The sequence below is a fragment of the Callospermophilus lateralis genome, chromosome 17, assembly GCF_048772815.1.
Source record: "Callospermophilus lateralis isolate mCalLat2 chromosome 17, mCalLat2.hap1, whole genome shotgun sequence".
In the NCBI taxonomy this organism is placed as follows: domain Eukaryota; kingdom Metazoa; phylum Chordata; class Mammalia; order Rodentia; family Sciuridae; genus Callospermophilus; species Callospermophilus lateralis.
In genome coordinates, this window is record NC_135321.1 from 66257718 (window position 1) to 66275835 (window position 18118).

Consider the following 18118-nt stretch of genomic DNA (forward strand, 5'->3'; position numbering starts at 1 on the left):
GATAGGGTTATAAGGTCCAGCAGAAGACCAGCTATCCTGGGGCACCCTGCAAGGACTAAGGAGCCAATGTAAACCCAGCTGCTGATGTCTCAGGGCCCTGTGGCATAAGCACTCACAGACGAGAAACACTGGGTTGGGCCGCACGATGAAATCCGGGAAGTACAGCCACTTGATGATGTTGTCGTTGAAGTCGGCACCCTTGAACCTCCATGGGTAATCTGCAGAGAGGGCCACAGGCAGAATCAGTCTCTTGCACTGGTCTGTGGAGTGCCCTTGGGTGAAGCCGCCTGGGGAGTGCCCTCACCTCGGCAGGGGGCAGGCGGGATGCCAATGCAGATGAAGTACTGGAAGGTGATGATGCAGGCCAGGAAGCAGCAGTACTTGGGCCAGACCTCCGCGATGGCCTTTCTTCTGCGTCGGTACAGGACAGCAATGAGCCAGCAGGCGTGAATCATGGCGTAGAAATCCATTCGCTGGCCGATCACGTTCACTGACATTAGGAAACAGGTCTGCGTAAGGGTGACAAGAGGTGAAAACACATGGGGTTTGCAGGGAAGGGGAGCACATCAGGAGCCACACCTGCGCAGCCTGGATGGCCCTGCATGGGTGCCCGCATCTTGCTCTTTTGAAAGCCTTTTAGCCTGAAGGCAGATCCACAGGTTACCTCCAAAGGAGCACCTGACTGAGTCACTGTCATGAGACCCACTTCAAACTGGAGAGGACGCAGGCAGGCAGCAGTAATGACTTCAAGACACAGCACCCCTGCAAATTCATCCTATTAAATAAAGGGCAGGAACTACCAGCACAACTTCAGGTTAAAACAGCTCCCTGGAGCTGCAGGTTATACTCTGAATGCTCGAAAGCAAAGATGGTTGAGAATATTTTACTCTTTATAAGTAACTAATGTGAGGGCTAGACTGTGACTAAAGGGTAGAGCCCTTGCCCAGAACATACAGGTCCTGGGTTCCAACCCTAGCACAAAGCTGGCGGGAGAAGAACTAATAAAACAACGGATGTTCATGCACCCAGATGGTTCTTGAGATCCCAAGAGTCCAAGTGCCTGGCTGCAGAGTAAGGGGCATTGGGCCCCAGACTTGGAAAATGCCACTGCATCAATAGCAGCTGTCTCTGTGGACCCTGAGGAGCCAGTCTGCATGGGCTGGAGTGCAGAATAGCCCAGTGGCCAACTGGCCTGAGGTAGCTATTTATATGTTTGTGTAAAGAGAAGTAAAACACATTGGCAAGAAAACTCACCTCCAGGCCAAACTTGTAGAAGAAGTAGTTTATGAAATATTTGGCACAGTTAATAAGTCCATCATCCAGATGCATTCTTGTGATGTCATGAAAGATAGTTTTGGACACAGGGGCAGTAAGGTTGTTTCGACCCCGATAGTACTCCTGATGGCGGTAAATGGTAACTTCGAAGGCCAGAATGGCCAACATCAGGAGGTTATTCTACGAAGAATAAGCAAGAACATACAGCTGTGTTTGCCAAGGGCTTTATGAGTTTCATCTTGAATCAAGGCTCATTCTGTCGTCTTATTTACTATGGTGTTGTCTCCATTGTGGAAATGGGGCTAATCTCCATAGCAACAGGACTCAGAATCTCTGGACGTGAGGCTGAGGCTGTGCTCCTGGTCCTGAAGAAGCACTCCACACTGGGGTTACCTGGCCCCGGGGGTTGCTGGCAACCAGAGGGGCCAACGGTGCAGACACATCCTGGGAAACACACTGCCCCAGCCACAGGGGACACCTTTACCACCTCCGACATCTGGCCGGAGTGGGCAGTGAGTTGAGAAGCATGCTCACAATGGAGCAGTAGTGTGAAAACAACAGGAGTGGTGAGAAGAGCCCACGTGGGTCCCCACACTGCTCTAACCACCACCCTTTTCAAGTATCGATTTGTCTTATCCCTTTCACAGACACTGGGGGCTGAGACCATTCCCAAAGGTATCTACTGTATTAGGAAAACTTGCAGCTACTCACAGAAGACAGAGGTCTAGGGCCTTTGAGGTCCAGACCTGGAGCAGAAAGGTCTTACTTCTAAGGGCCCTGTCCATGCAGCACAGACAGGACTGCTTACATTATCCACCAAGTAAAATGTGAAGCATGGAAGGTATAATGTTTTCATCTCTTTGCAACTGAAGTTCTTTTTTTGTAAAGGTAATGCTTTATTCCTTCTAAACGTAGTAAATGGTCTTTATTAAAAATTACAGGGAAACACCTGGGGGTGGTGGCACATGCCTATAATCCCAGTGGCTTGGGAGACTGAAGCAGGAGGATCAAAAGTTCAAAGTCAGCCTCAGCAACTGAGTGAGACCCAGTCTCAAAATAAAAAGGTCTAGGGATATGGCACAGAGGTTAAGCACCCTAGGTTCAATTCCTGGTAAATAATAATTATTATAAGGAGAAACATAATTTAGACAGCAAAAGTTTCTTGTAAAATAACATCTCCTTCTCAGAAATTATCACTATTGACAATTTGATATATTTTATCCCATATTTTTCTTTGCACAGTGTTTTAAGACTTGCTTTTTTAAAATTGGACAATGTATTTTGGACATGTTTCAGTTCTGAGAACCCAGTGACCTTGCTCTTGGAAAGTGACAAGGCACTTGGTGCATGTACGCAGCACACTGTATTCAGTCAAGCTCAGACTGCTGGCCAGCTTCTCTTTGGTGCAATAATGATCTGTCACAGGAATTTGTTGCAAGCATGATTCCAAATGCCACATGAGAAGAGGAGGTTATATCTAATGGAATACTAACGGTCTCAAGGGGAAGGATTCCAAACTGTGCTGAGCTCTAAGTAGGAACAAAAGTGCCCTTACCCTCAGGTAGACAAGCAAGGGAGAAGACTTCCTCAGGCCCACCCACTCAGTGGGGTCAATAGGCGCACTGTAGAGGAGGGACTTGTTCAGGTCCTGCAGGGGTATGTTGGTTTGGTTTTCATTGGGCTGAAAAGAATAAAAATGGAGTGAAAAATGGCTCTCCAGATTGGGTGAGTTCAGGTGTCCTCCTTCAGCTTGGACCAAAGGGACAGGGGTGGGATAGGGAAGGAAAGGCCCAGTGTGAGGGGGAGGTCCCCGCTGGAGGGAGGCAGAGGTCCAGCACAGAGGGCAGGACAGACAGGGCCTGGATGGGGTGACTCAAGGCTGGACAGAATGAGCGTGTGGCAGCTGGCCCTCCAACCGCCTTGCTTCCCTGAAGAGCAGTGGGACCCCTCCCCCTGGCTCACCAAGGAGCAGTTAACAGAGAAGCTCTCGGGCTTGATGGTTTGCAGCTGGTACAGCATCTTGCAGACGATGATCACACAGGTCCAGACGGTGCAGATGCTGGAAGCCACACGGCGGAGCTTGGCGTAAGGCAGAGCGAAAGCCCAAGAAATCAAAAACACATAGTTGAACAGAGACACCTGCAGACATGGAATCAGAAATGGAGACAGGAACACACAACATGGCGTGACATCCACAAGCACAATGACCCGACCTCTGACCTGCAAGGGGGGTTGAGGTCTGAGCTCGTGCAAGGCACTGCCTCTGTGCTGGGCACTAGGGGAGTGAGCCCGGGGCCCAAGGACACTGTGTCTTCTGTAGAAGACAGACATGGAACAAGGTGATGCCTGTGTAGGGCAATGATGGCTGAGCTGAAGATGTGAACAGGCTCCTGCCTGAGGTGTCCTGGCTCCAGGGTGGAGATGCGGGAATCGCCGAGCCAGGCTGGGAAGCTGAGGAGGAGTGGAGGAGCATGGTGGGGCAGGTAACCACCGACAACCAGGAGCTCGGAGTCAGCAGTGTGAGATACAGGGAGCGTGGGGAGGATGAGGAGCCACCATGAGCCAAGGGTTGGGGATCCTTTCAGAACTGTGTAATGGCACGTGGCCCATCCTGCAGGAAACAGCCACACCACTCCCTGGAGGGCATCACGCTGGGGAATCTGAAGCTCATCCGGCATCTTATTTAGAGAAATGTAAGTGAGGGATGGAGGGCTCGTGATGGGCATTAGACAAGAGGCCAGAGACCAGCTCTCCTGCTGCTGCAGTCACCCAGGAGGAAAGGGGCCATGGATTCACCATGGGAAATAGAGTTAACTGGGTTTGATGGTTGGTGGCATGGTGGTGGTGGGCTGGGGGGCTTCAGGGAAGGGAGTGTGAAATAAGACTCCTGGGTTCTTCTCGGGAGCCCACATGACGATAGGAAGTGCTAAAAGGGGGTCAGTGTTGGGGAGGACATGAGTTCCACATGAACACGCGGACCTTGGGCGCCAGCGAGTTTTCCTCTCAGAGCATCGTCCCCACTTTTAGCAACTCTCTGGGAACAGAATAGGAGCATCACCATCCTATTCAGCCATGGGCCACACGCATCTATGCTGGATAGCATTCAAATAACGTGCTGGGATGTTTCATGTCATTAGGTGAAAACGGCAGCATGCATACCGCTGGTAAAGCGAACATGCACAGAGTGCTGAGCTCTATGAGCCGGGGAGGGCACTCTACCTAGTCGGCTGACAAAACCATAAAGTGACGCGTGAAGACTACATCACAGTGTTGACGATTCCGCATGTTGTCCCCAGCTATTCTTGTACTTAACTATTTCCACTGTCCAAGGCCAGGGGCCTCTCTCTGCACTCAGAGTAAAAATACTGAACTAGGAAGGGCTGCCTTACAGAATTGATTGAGGATGAAAGAAATTGTCCTGTGGAAGTGCTCTGTAAACCAGGAAGTGGCTCATAACATACTAAATACGACATCTTATCAAAGTATTTTGATTAGCTAACTGACACCCCCGCCCTCCCTTGGTGGTCAGAAAGGCCCCTGTCAATTTGGATGTTAAAAAGCAAATCCTATTAGAGATATCTATTAAAGATAGACACAGGGCCCCCCAGGCACAGGAGAGTGTGGCTCACACAACACTGGGAAATGAAGTCTCTTTGCTATTTCTTTAAATATGCACTGGAGGCATTGAGGATAAAACAGGACAAACGATTTACACAGAACTTTTGATATTCTGGTGCTGGGTAAAGAGAAGGAGGGATCTTAACAAATCCTACCCAGGTTCAAGGTTACACTTCCCATGGAGCTTCCTGCCCTGGAGAAGCACAGGAAGCAGTGGGAAATCCATATGGAGCTGGGGCAGTGCAGCTTGCTGAGGCTGTGCCAGGCTGGCCGGGCGATACAGGAGCACAGGCAGAGGCAGCTAACCCAGGTGGGGAGACGGCCCCGGAGGAGTCGGCCCCCACTGGGAAGCGTAAGCAGGTGTGGGCAGAGGGGTCCCAGGTACAGGGCCCCCCAGGTGCAGGAGAGTGTGGCTGGCACAACCCGGAAGCACCAAGTGGCTCTCTGCCAGGGAAGTGAGACCTGAAGCCTTCCATCAGGTGCCCTGGGGCACCCAGAAGGGCAACGTTGAAGTGGCCCAGGCCCGAGGGCAGGGGACATGACCAGGCGATGGTAAATGATGGGAGTGAGCCAGGCCAAGGTCTGGTACAGAGCACTGCCAGGGTGCTAGTCACACTCTGGGAAGACCATCTGGCTGCAGGATGGGAGGCCCACGGGATGCAGAAAAGGGAGGGGGAAGCAGAAATCGGCTGGAGTCACTGAAGAAGGAATGAGGTGCAGGGTGAGCTCGGTTTCAGGGACATTCATGGAAGGGGCTTCGGGGGCACAAAAAAACGAGCCGCATCCAGCTGCCCTGTGAGCATGAGAGTCTGGAGTCCAGGGAGAGCGCTGAGTTGAGACAGGGATTGGAGGGGCGTGGCCTGCAGCTGGCAGCTGGTCCAGGAGCACACAGGAAGTTCTGGGTCAGATCCCGCAACTCAGATCAAGTCCCACCCTTAGTGACCTGCACATGACCACCAGTGTTGTGGTCATCGGCTTTCCCTGTGGTTTAGCTTTTCAAGGATTATAAGTGGAGGTCCCTGACTTAATTTTTAGAGGACAAATTGAATTCTAACCAACTCAAAAACACTCCAGGGAAATTAGAAGTATGCAAAAAGTATTTGTTGAATAAATGCAAGGAGAGCCAGTTTGTCCACCGTCAATAGGAAATGACTGTCGGTGGAACAGTGACTCTTCTGTATGGACACCAAACGGAGGGCAGGAGAAGCGTGCAGTTGGAAAGTGCAACTCGTCTCCAAAAATTCAACAACCAACAAGGTGCGCTCTATGAAGGATTTTACTTCAGAACCAATAACATGAGCCTAAATGATATCGTTTTCCTCAGAGAGAACTGAGGGAGGCAGAGTCCCACATGTAGAAGAGCAGCCCACTCTCACACTCGGCAACAAAAAAACAGGCGAAAACAAGCAGCCCTGGGACTGTGACCAGTCAACTGGAAACTAAGCCCTGGCCCTTCTCTCTGTGGCTTCCCCCTCCTCAGGGCCACTGAGTGGGGTGTTCTGCATGTCAAAGGCATCCTTTCAGAGCCAGATCCCTAATGTAGTGGACACCAGTTAAAAATATGGTGGACAGCTGGACAAGGAATGTGAGACCCCTGTGACCGTTTGATGTGACGCTCCAGCAACGTTCACTCACCTCTTTCACAGAAACCCAGATGATGTAGGAGGACACGATCTTGATGATGTGCAGCTCCAGGATCCACCAGGTGAACACCTGCAGCTTGTGAAAGTGCTCCAGGGACTTCAAGAAGAGCACCGTGAGGCGGTCGATCACCAGGTGCCACTTGTTCCGCAGGTCTGCAGGACAGAGCAAGGCGGCCTTTGTTATTAACCAAGGGTATCTGTGACCTCCAGGTGAGGACAAGGAGCTGTGAAGTCATCACAGGGGATGAGTTCTAAGAACTGCCAAGGGTGGAGCAGGGGTGGTCCAGGAGCCCCCAGGCATGTTGACCACACAGATGTCCTAACCTAGGATTCTGGGGATGATGCTGCCTTATCCACCTTCTAACTAAGTGGGTGTAGAGAAGAATTTTGACCTTATTTACTCTGTGTGTCTCTCTTGGGTACTGGGGATTGAACCCAGCCTCAACCACAGAGCCACATCCCCAGCCCTTTTTATATTTCCTTTAGACACAGGGTCTCGATTAGTTGCACAGGGCCTCACTAGGTTGCTGAGGCTGTCCTTGAACTCAGGACCCTCCTGCCTTAGCCTCCCGAGTCGCTGAGATTACAAGCATTCACCACCGTGCCTGGCAGCCTTAGTTACTCTTAAGGTTAAGTTGTAAGCTGAGGATTTGAGGTGACCTGAGCTACCTGTAAGTTACAGTTTTGTTTTGTCAAAATGGTGCTTCCATAAGCAACTTATAAATGAGCAGATAAAACCGTCCATTCTCCCTGGAAGAACAGGTCAAAGGTCTGCCCCAGCAGGACCAGCCGCTCCTCACCAGAAGGAACAGCAAACCCAGGATCAGGACCAGCCACTCCACGGTTTGGCGGAAATCCTGTGCTGTGATCAGCCAAATCAGTCATTGCGTTCTTGCCAGCTGTGCACAACCCAGGGGTCCCGCTGCTGTCCAGAGGACTGTACTGAAAGCCACCACAGGACTGTCTTGTATTGTCACATTTATGTCACACATTACATTGTCATGTTTGTACCAAGGCCACTGTCAAAGCAGAGGATGGGCCCTCACCTGACACGGGGAGTTGGGACGGTGTCTGTCCTGGGACAGTTAAGTGAGGTTTCATCCCTGTGGAACATGCTTAATGTACAGGGTAACTCAGATGGTGGTCAGTAGGAAGGTCTGAGTAGTAAGTGGACATGATCTGGAGGAGTGGACAGCATGAGGGCGTGGAGGCACAAAGCAAGTTTGACTTTTGGTGAGATCCATCAGTAAAGCTCAATCCCAGCTTGGAGCTTGGGTCCTCAGGCCTGCTCTGGAGGAGCTGGGATTTCCCTCTGCACTAAGGGTGTGTGTGGCTCAGGACATGGCTCAAGAAAGGACTGAGCCTCTCTGGTCCCCACTGTGGGTCTCCTGTGCTGAGTGGGGAAGGGGACCAGCTTTTGGGGGGCATTTACTTTTGAGAGGGATCTTCTTTCTCATGCTGCTTATTTATTTATGATGGTACCAGGGATTGAGCCCAGGGGTGTTGCACTTCTGGACTACATTCCCAGCTCTTCCTATTTTTTATTTAGAGCTAGTCTTGCCAAGTTGCTGAGGCTGGCCTTGAACTTGCATCCTCCTGCCTCAGTCTCCTGACTTGCTGATATTACAGGTGTGCGCCACAATGCCTGTCCCTTTTTGTAAAGCAGAGTTGACCAGCAAGGACAAAAGCAATATTCTACTGTCCCAGCACAGCATACCACCCTCAAAGCTCGGTGCTCTGGGGTCCCCAGCGCTCTCTGGGCACTGCTGCACAGGCCGAGCTCTCAGCCTTGTATGTTTCTGTGGGAAAACATTTTCTGAGCCCATGGCCATTCGATTCTCACCATCCCCTGTTAAAACAGCGTTTTCAAGTCTAGGACAAAAAGCAGGGAAAGAGGGAGGACTCCAGAGTAATGAAGGTGGCGGACGCACCTCTGGGGGTGGGCTTGTGAGTGGGTGCTTCTCACCTTCTCTGTCCCTCACGTCTTGAGCATGACAGCAGAACTAGAAATACATTCTTAATGGGAATCCTCGGAATGATTTCCCTGGGGGCTTGTCTGCAAAGGCAATGTCCAGGACTCCGGAGGCCCTGGGCAGGGAGCTGTTCTGCCTGAGCCATAGCAGACACACCCCTCCTGCCCTCAACAGAAGCTCCGCTTGTGGCTCAGGCGTCCACAGCTGGCCCTTAGCATTCTTCAATTCAGTGAGATTAAAAAGAAATTACTGGAACAGGATATTACCACTACAGCAACCCCCCAAAATGAAATCTTCAACTTTCAATCTCCAGAGCGGGTCACACTGAGCTGTGGGGTCAGTGCTCGTCCCCTGGTCCGAGCAGCTGCTGGCAGCCGTTACCTGACATTTCTTCCTCCTCCTCCGACTCCTCCTCTTCGTCTTCTCCCTCCTCGGGCTCCTCGCTGCCCTCCCCAAGCTCGCCCTTCTCAGCCTTTCCAGGGCTGCCCTCTGTCTTCTCGTCCCCGGGCTCGGCCAGTTTCTTCCCCTCGGGCCTCTCCAGGCTGGCCGTCAGGTGCATCATGGCGAGGTCTGGGAGGCTTCCCTCGGGGTGGGCCAATCTGTGGGCAGAGAGCAGCTGCGTCAGGAGAGGAAGGCGTGCAGGGCCGGTGTGAGTGAGGGGCAAGTCAAAGAGAGGCCCACGGGAGAGTCGGTGCATGAGCAGAGGCCTGGCAATGTGGTGCCTGCATCTTGCCACTGGTTGGCCTAGGTTAGCCTTTCTTATTCAGTTCTGGTGGTTGGTCAGGAATGAGAGCTATCGACACCTAAACTTGACATTGTTCCCAGAGGAGCAAATGGTCAGAGTTTAGGACGAAGAGGCATGAAATGTGTCGTGGGAGCGAGCATTTCATGGCCTCACAGGGGGACTTACTCATTTTGGTGGATTGGTAATTTTTTCTTGATGCTGCTCAGAGTAATTGAAATAGAAAGGAAAAAAAGGAGATGAGAACAGAGGAGTTATAAGGAAGTCAGAGATCACACGTCATGCCACATTTCACCCGCATTGCATTCCTGAGCGCTGGGCAGCTGCGGCCTGAGGCCAGGTGCATTCAGGCTGCGTGGGCAGCGAGCTCTCGCTAGGGACCTGGGCTTGGCAACTGACCCGAGAGTGGTCAGGTCTGTAAAGGAGGGTCCGTGTAGACCACTAAGGCAGAGTGTACCCTGCTCTCTGAGCAACTCAACCGACCATCTTGCAGGAACCACGTCAGTGACAGGTTAGGTTAGTTTTCTCCACCTCTTACAGGACGTGTGCTCAGTGCACCTTGGCAGGGATGAGCCCACTCCACCAGCGTCTGAAGCCACGTGCTTCAAATGCTTTCAGGAGTTCCGGGGTCTGCATTGCTCAGCCTGAGGGTTGCAGACATAAGCTGTGCATGGGCAGCTGGGCAGGGGGAGGAAGGCAGGGAGCTTCCAGCCACCTGGGCACTGTGGCTGATTCCACAGTGGACACACCTGCCTTGTGTTCTGTGTTCTCGACACGGAGTCTCTCTGTTGCCCAGGATGTCCCTGAACTCCTGGGTTCCAGTGTGCCTCCTGCCTCAGCTTCCTGAGTGGCTGGACTACAGGTCTGTGCCATGGTGCCTGACTTCCTGCTCTTTTTTAAAAAGCATAATGTGTATTCATATTCAAATGGATGCCTTAAAGAGCCCACCCCCTTGTGGACAATACAGTCCATCCTAGGGAAAAGCCTAGTGGAAATCATAATGATCTTCATTTGCAATAATTAATGCATGAATTTCAGCCTGATCATAACACATAACAGACAATTTAAAAAGCTTTACCCACATAATTGTACACTCTGAAAAAAATTATTTAGCCTTTCTGAAATTCAGTAAATTTTCTATAAAAATAAATTGATTCAGATGGCTAAAGTCTTAAGCTGTTTTCAAGCCACAGTTTCATATTTGAAAGCATGCCTGTCATTTTGGGGAGCCACTTGTAACGAGTCGGCATTGTTCTTAGTCTTTCAAGAAAGTCATCACTCAAAAGCATCGCTTTCCCAGTGGGGTCAAGCATATCATGACGATATGCCAGAAGCAAGCCGATCACCTATGCCCAAGGAGCCTGGGGCGGGGCTCCACTCTGGGAGCAGGAACTCTGCCCACATGCCGCTCCCAGATCTTCTTAAGCCACTAACTGACCCCTTCGACTTCTGGAAAGTTCACTACTCTTGGAACTGCAACTCCATTTCTTTGACACCAGTGTAGCACTTGGAACCTCTGGGTGCACACTGCTGCCCCAGCTCGACAGTTCTGTGTTTTGAACGTGCTTGGGTGTGGAAGCAGTGGCCCCAAGGAGAGTGCCCGTGTCCCCATGTACTTGCTTTCTTCTGCATTGGGAAGACACCTCTTACTATAACGAGGAACTTGATGGTGGTTAGAGGGGACGTGTGCCCCGCTGGGTGTATCAGATGCCTGCCACCATTGTAAACTGATGAGCAGATGCCTTTCTAACCCTGGAGTGAGACCCCAGCCATCAGGCCGTCCTACAGCTGCTTCTATGGCTACATAGCCAACATCCTCAATCAACAACGTGCCCAGACCACCACACCACAGGCAGTCAACACTGAGTACGGACGGCTGAGCAACGGAGTCGAGGGAGACACTGGGGTGAGCCTATCGGGAGCAGCCCTTGGAGACACCATCATCTACGAGACCTGCTTCTGGAAACTGGTGGTAGTTTGCATAAGGTCTGGGACTGGACAGAACTGAGGACAGAGGAGACCTGGGGCAACCTGACCTTATGAGGAAACAGGGAGTATGACACCAAGCCCCACTCCCCAGGCAACCTAGCCTCTGGGTTTGCAATGGCTTGCAGAACAGAACAGAGGGGACCCATGTACCAGCTGCCATTTGGAGCCATCTGAGCAATGGCCCGGGCTGCATGGGGCATGGCACACTTGTGGACAGAGGTGGGCATCGGTATGTGTGGATCAAGGTGTTTTTAATGCGCTAGGGAACATGCCATTTAAAAAATAAGCTGCTGCAAATCCTTTCTTTATTCTTTCCTTTTTTCTTTATCTTTATCATAAACATTGTTTGGAGGCAACAGAGAAAGATATTTAAAGCATGAGTTTCAGAATAAGGAAGACATGGGATCAAGCCCCAATCAGATGACTTACGAGTCAGGTGACACTGCAAAACTACTTAGCCTGTCTCTCAAGTCTCAGTCTTCAGGTCCGTAAAGTGGAAATGACTGTGTCTGCTTCACAGAATTTTTGGAAAATTAAAGCAGTTTCCATAAGTGCTGAACACACTGCTTACACATACAGGAAGGATTTTAAAGCAAGGAACCATCTTCTACAGGCAGATTTCATACATTCGGTTTCACAACCATAAGTCTGTCCTGATAAAAAGGCAGAATTCAAAGTGCGCCTAGCCGAGCCTCATCAACCAGGACAGGAAAGATGCACCTGCGAACGGCGGCAGTTCTGTCGTCGGCACGTTCCTTCACAGAACTCGGGTATGCCAAAAAGGCCATTCAGAAGAAAACCAGCTAGGATTTCTCCCTGGGAACCTGTCTCCAAGCACTCCCTGGCCTCGTGCACTCTGCTCTGTGTACAACTTTGCTGTGCGTGCAGCGAGGACTGGGGAGCCGAGGGCTGGGCTGCAGACACCCACCTCAGAGGCTCAGTCAGCTGCAGTTTGCTGGAGCCAAAGGTCATCCTCATCCTTCTGAAAAGACTGGGTGCCACAAATCAGTCGTTTTGTTCCTCTAGCAAATAAAAAAAGAAGATCTCGACTTTTTCAAAAACTATAGTAAAAGGCACACTCTCATGAAGACACAGTCCCTGGAACTTCATGCCACAGAACTTACAACACTTGCGATTTTTTTTACTGATCATCTTGTGCAAATTATTTGATGATCAGATGAAGGATTTTTCCTTTGGGACTCCAAAGGGACACAGTGAAAGCTCATGGGATTTTCAGAAGCTCCCTTCTCTACCTCTTTAAATCAAATGCTTTGTGTTTCTTCCACACAAAGAGTTCATTCTATCTCCTTAGAGTTTTCTTTATTTTTACAGATATTTTGTTTCCTTGCTTTATTATGATTCAGGTTGTGAGCTCTCAATACTTGTGGTTCTCTGTTGTTGTGTCAGGAAAGCCAAGGGACCTGTCAGTCTGTCCATGCATGCGTTCCTGTCCATCCTCAGGGCTTGCTTCCTTATCTGTGCCTACATCATTTCATCCTAAGTGTGTGCTGGGGACTCTCTCCGAGAAGCTAGAGATTCAGTCCTGCACCCTGAGCTCCTCTGCAAAGCAGACTCCTTGTGCTTGGTGCACAGTGGGACTCTTTCAATGCTGGGCAAGACATTTATACCCTGGAGACACGTTCTCTTTGAAACAGAAGAAACAAATTATGTAACACAGAGTGATGAAGACATTTAATTATTGACTTGACTTGGAAACAACTGCATATTAAGCCAGTCTCCACTAAGAAAAATGGAAATTCTCCCATCATAAAATCTCCATATTTAAACTTTCATTCATTTTTTCAATAATTCTACTTTGGAACATGTGAAATGCAAATTGTAATTAGCCACTTCATTAGATGATTAGAGAAAAGGAGATATCTTGTGTTAGGTGCAGGACAGGCTGAATAAGTTGTCTGCAGGGCATGCCAAACAAAGTTAGCTGTAGGATGACCTGGCCACTCAAACCCTCTGTCTGGTTCTTTATCACCCAAATGCCCAAGCCCCAGCTCAAGGCTGAACACTTAACCCCCACTTGTGCCAACAAAGCAGCTTGCAGACCCAGAGACCCCATTAGAATTTGGCTATAAAAACTCCCTCCTGTGGGCCCCTCTCTCTTGCTCTCTCTCTCTCTCTCTCTTGCTCTTGCTCTCTCCCTCTCCATCTCTCCTCTTTTCATTCCTCTTTTTCCTCTCTCTCTCTCTCTTTCTTTCTCTTTCTCTCTCTCTTTCTCCTCTTTTGCACTGCTGCAATAAAGCTCTCTTGGTCGCTCAGAGTGTTGTGGTCACTTTCCTTTCATCTTTCAAATTCATTATGTTTATAATGCCTGTAACATATAAAATAGAATATATTGTTTGGCATAAAGTATTTTCTAGAACTCACAATCACTTTTAGAAGATTGTATTCATATAAAAGCAATTGATTTATGAATTTAATACCACATATCAAACATATATGGTAGTGTTTCCTCCAAAAAAATATCAACTAAGTAAGACTGGATATGATAGTCTCAACCTCTGTAAACATTAGTGCAATGGACCTTAATTCTGTTAAAATATTCTAATTCACACTGTTTACTAAATCAATTGGAATTTTCCTACAATTAAAAAAAAAGCTGCTTTATTAAAATCTCATCACTATGAACTTCTGTTCTCAACACCCTCTTCTATCTCACATCTTGTAAGGTGACCTGTAGATTTTAATCAACCCATGAAGAATTGTAGGTAAACCTCCTCTTTAAAATAATAAGCAAACTTTTCTCTTTGTAAAACAATCTTAAGCATAAAGAAATCACTTTTGAGGGAAAGACAGCTCATTCACGATCCTCTCCTGGGGAGGAGCTGTGGAAGGTGGGCACGCTGGGCACACACCACAGAAGCACCTGGTGCCCAATGGGAACCAGCTTCTCAGATCCTGTTCCTCTGGGGCCTGGCACTACCTGCCTGGGTGGCTCTGAACCTTCATACCTCTGAGGGCCAGAGCAGACACCCTGGCCTTGGGATGCGGACTGCAGGCCGGAGTGACTAGTGTGGTCAAAGCCACACCAGCTGCTGCCCAGGGAGACCTCAGAGCAGTTCCCTGTCTTCCCTCATGCAGCCAACGCCCGTTGCCCAAGGCAAACACTAAGTGCTTTATGAGCACCGGAGAGGCAGGGAGGTGGCCCTTTGTGTGGAAGGGTGGGCTGGGCAAGTTGCTGGAGAGGTCTAACTGGAGCCTGCACCTCCTCCTGCAGTCAGCTAAACCCCGAGGTTGACTCAGAGGCTTCTGGCACCCACCAGCTCCCTTCCCTCCTCGCTCTGCGGGGACTTTCCTTTTACACTGCCTTCTGGACGTGTCACCTCCAATACCTTGTTCTTTGGTTGTCTGCCCAGGAGAAAAGTGAATGGAAAACGAACAAGGATTTGGAGAGCTGTCGTGTGTTAACTGGGCTTATTGTAAAATGCATGTTTCCATCAAGGACATGACTGGTATTATGAGAGGGAACAATTCAAGTCACCTATTAACAATGGCAGAATGTTTGGAGTCAGCCGGACCCACAGGCCTTCCCTGTGCTGGGTGGCACTGTGAGGACGGAGCACTCTTGCTTGTGTGCACTGCCTGCTTTACCTCCCCAGGGAGTGGGGCACCTCAAAGTGGGCTGAGTCCCAGGGCCATCTCTGCACTGCCGCGGGATGTGGACATACTGTGAAATCCTCGTCAAGACTGTCCTGATCTTTTAAAGTAGAGATTTATTTTAAAAATTGATATTTTAAAAATCGTGTGTTGTTCTGAATATTTGCATTTCTTTCAGGAAACATCTAGGGAGCATCAGCTGATGGGTAAGGGCCTAGAGTCCAGGGCACGGGGTATTGTTGCTGAGTGGTCAGGGCGCCGTGCAGGGGAGCTCGTGCCTCTAGCCAGGGAAGTAGGGCAAGCAGGCGGTGGAGGACTGGAGCCAGTCAGGAGAGCAGCAGTGACCTCACAGGAAGGGCATGGGTCTGGCAGCAGGTTTGGCATTGACAGGAGGGTGTGTGGAGGAGCTGTTCTTCAGCTGCGCTCTCGACCGTGTGGCCAGGAGAGAGAAAAACTCAGCCTTGAACGCGGTCTACCAAGAGCCAGGTTGAGACACTGAGTGCCAGCTGAAGACCCTGATGACCCCCACGTGCTGGGAGTCACCCTTGGGGAGGAGCGCCACACGCTGGCGCGAGCGTACCTGGCAACCCCTCCACCACCTGACCACAGCACTTCTCATTTACAAAGCAGTGAAAAGTTCAACACAGCAAGAAGGTCTGAAAGACAGAAAACACAGGAGTACCCACCTATTGATGATGAGATACACGCGCCCATTGACTTTGGCGTGACTGTGGCGAGAGGCAGAAGCACAGGATGCAGAAGGAGAGAGAAAGAGAGAAAGAGAGACATTAGGCAGAGCAGCGTGGGGGCTCTCCTGGCCTCCTGGCCACAGTGCCATCGCCTGCAAGGGTTGGCGTCAGGAAGGACAGTATGAGCAGCAAGAGTGGCAGCAGCACTGCCAGACACACAGGAGTAGTGCTGAGGACACAGTGGCCCTGGCCACCGCACCGCCCGCCTCATACACCCGGGAGGACCATCCCTCAGACTTCTCAAGATGGCTTGTCAAAGGAAAGATGAAAGATTAAAGTTTGCTCCTTTCCCAGAGTTAAAAAAGTCCTACTAGGTAACCACAGTGAACTTATTTTTCTCTAAGATCTTCTAAAATTTAGGTTCAAAAAAGACATTGCTTTGTTTCTATGTGTAAGACAATATTTTCTAACATGAATCATGGATATGTTGCAGTGACACAAGAGTAATGGGTCTCTAAGGAACTTTACTAAACTATTATCAGTTACACATTATGTAATCAGCATATCATTGCTATGCTATAACATCATATTATTGTCAATAGACAAGTGAAAAGACATTCCAGAGGTTCCTCGCTTAGAGTTGATAAAAGTTTCTTCTTGGGTACATCATAAAACCGTTTTCAGAAAGCTAACTTTGTAAAGTCTGTAAGGCTAAAGAAAACAAATTCAGCTTTGTACACACACACACACACACACACACACACACACACATGTGGGGAATGGTTAGTTGGGTTTTGATAGAAACAACACTGTTGTGGTCAATTTCATGACTGCCAGGGGTTGGTTATTCACAACTTGTGGGCCATGTTTTTTTTTGTTGTTGTTGTTGTTTTGTTTTTATAAAGCATCCAGAGAGGTGAGAGTACAGAGCAAGGCTTGAATCCTGACTCTACAAACAATTCTGTTTCTCTACCACTTTAATTTTAATGCAGTCATTGTTCAGGATTTGGGGACAGAAATACTTTAAGGTAAAAATTATTAGTGAGAAAAATACCGCAATATAAAAGAGTTGCTAAAATATTATATATATATAAAATATTCAAAATTAACATTTGGGGGCTTTTCTATTGAACTCTGCATGAAACCCCCAAACATCACCTGGAGTGAGTTCCTTAATTTCCCTAAGGCCCTTTTCCCACAGCCCTGAGAGTGAAATCCCATGAGCTGCAGCCCTCAGGGCTGTGTTTATACACCCTCTTCTCGCTCTCCCAGTTTTCTTGTACAATTCACTGGTGAGGGGACACTCAGGGTGAGGCCAAGCCACGAGGATGGGAAGTAGTGACCTCACGGGGTGATGGTCCTTGAGGTCTGCTGTCCCTCTTGTCCTGTGAGAAGGGCAGGAGCTGGGAGGCTGAGGCCAAGGACACATGGGGCAGTGGCCCCCAAAGCTGCGTAGTGGAGCCCAGTGCACACAGGGACAGGAAGCTCCGTGCAGCACTCAGTTCTCACTTGCGACCTGAATGATCGAGAACACTGAGGAGCCACGTTGTCCTCTGCAAAACCATGCTCCTGAAATCTTGCTGAAAATCTGGAAGAAGGTGGCCCATGTCTCCATGTGACCAGGCAACAGAAGACCAAGGCACGTGGCAATGGTAAGGCAAGAAGAGCCCTGCAGTCTGGGGGGCTTTGATGAGAAGCAAGCGCTCATGGGAGGGCCATGAGGCATTTAGAGGAAAAAAATATCTAAGCATGTGACCAGCAAAGACCGATGATGACATCTCTTCCACAGACATGCAAATCTGCCAAAAGGTTTTCTTAATTATTGGAAGTGACTTTTGAAAACAAATGGCCTTTCAATTAAATAAAGCCAGTACATAGCCGGAGTTGAATATCTAATGCTGGTTTCACCCATAGTTATCACATCCATGTCAAAAAATTGTCCCGCTATAATTTCTCTAATTATTAACAGCTGTTAGTTTTTTACATGAGTATTCTTTCCAAATTTTAAAACTTAGTGTGATTTTTCCTGTGAGCAAGACTACCTATGGGGTCCCCAAATTTCTAATAACATCTTTATTTTTCCTAGTGTCTGATTATCACTAAAGGAAGTAAGTACACAGCACACAGGAATTCTGAGCCCCTGACACTACTCATGAGGTGGGAGATGGTACAGGGCACATTGGCGGGCGAGACCTCTTGGCCTTCCTGGTTGGTAGTGACTGACATGCTGACGGTGGTCTGGAACACCCTCAGAATGAAACTAAGTAAATCTTAGTTCAAACTAAGCAAATTAGGAAAGCAAATCTACTGATCATAAGGATTATATCATATTTTCATCATTTCATTCCAGCTCCTGTTAGAAAGTGTTGGAAGGTTAAAATTTCCTGAGAATAGAATGAAATCCTATTTTATTTGCTACTGATGTGCTCATTTCCCCCCTTGAACTCAAAGAGCTAAAGGGAATTTTCACCTGGGGCTGGTATACTCTCTCTCTTTTTTTTGTACCAGGAATTGAATCCAAGGGCACTTAACCACCAAGCCACATCCTCATCCTGTCTCAGTCTCCTGAACGGCTGT

At 49.2% G+C, this 18118-nt stretch overlaps 1 protein-coding gene across 1 annotated transcript in view; it reads right to left on the bottom strand.

Annotated features, from left to right (window-relative positions):
* Piezo2 (piezo type mechanosensitive ion channel component 2) overlaps positions 1–18118 on the bottom strand; it is a 272462-nt gene that overhangs the window by 71523 nt on the left and 182821 nt on the right. The window contains exons 18-26 of the mRNA XM_077105628.1: positions 15539–15580; positions 9420–9452; positions 8891–9108; positions 6529–6689; positions 3238–3414; positions 2831–2956; positions 1255–1455; positions 305–509; positions 117–218 (exon numbers count right to left, since the gene is read on the bottom strand). Of these exons, the coding sequence (XP_076961743.1) occupies positions 117–218; positions 305–509; positions 1255–1455; positions 2831–2956; positions 3238–3414; positions 6529–6689; positions 8891–9108; positions 9420–9452; positions 15539–15580 (1265 nt within the window). The remainder of the gene's footprint in view (positions 1–116; positions 219–304; positions 510–1254; positions 1456–2830; positions 2957–3237; positions 3415–6528; positions 6690–8890; positions 9109–9419; positions 9453–15538; positions 15581–18118) is intronic.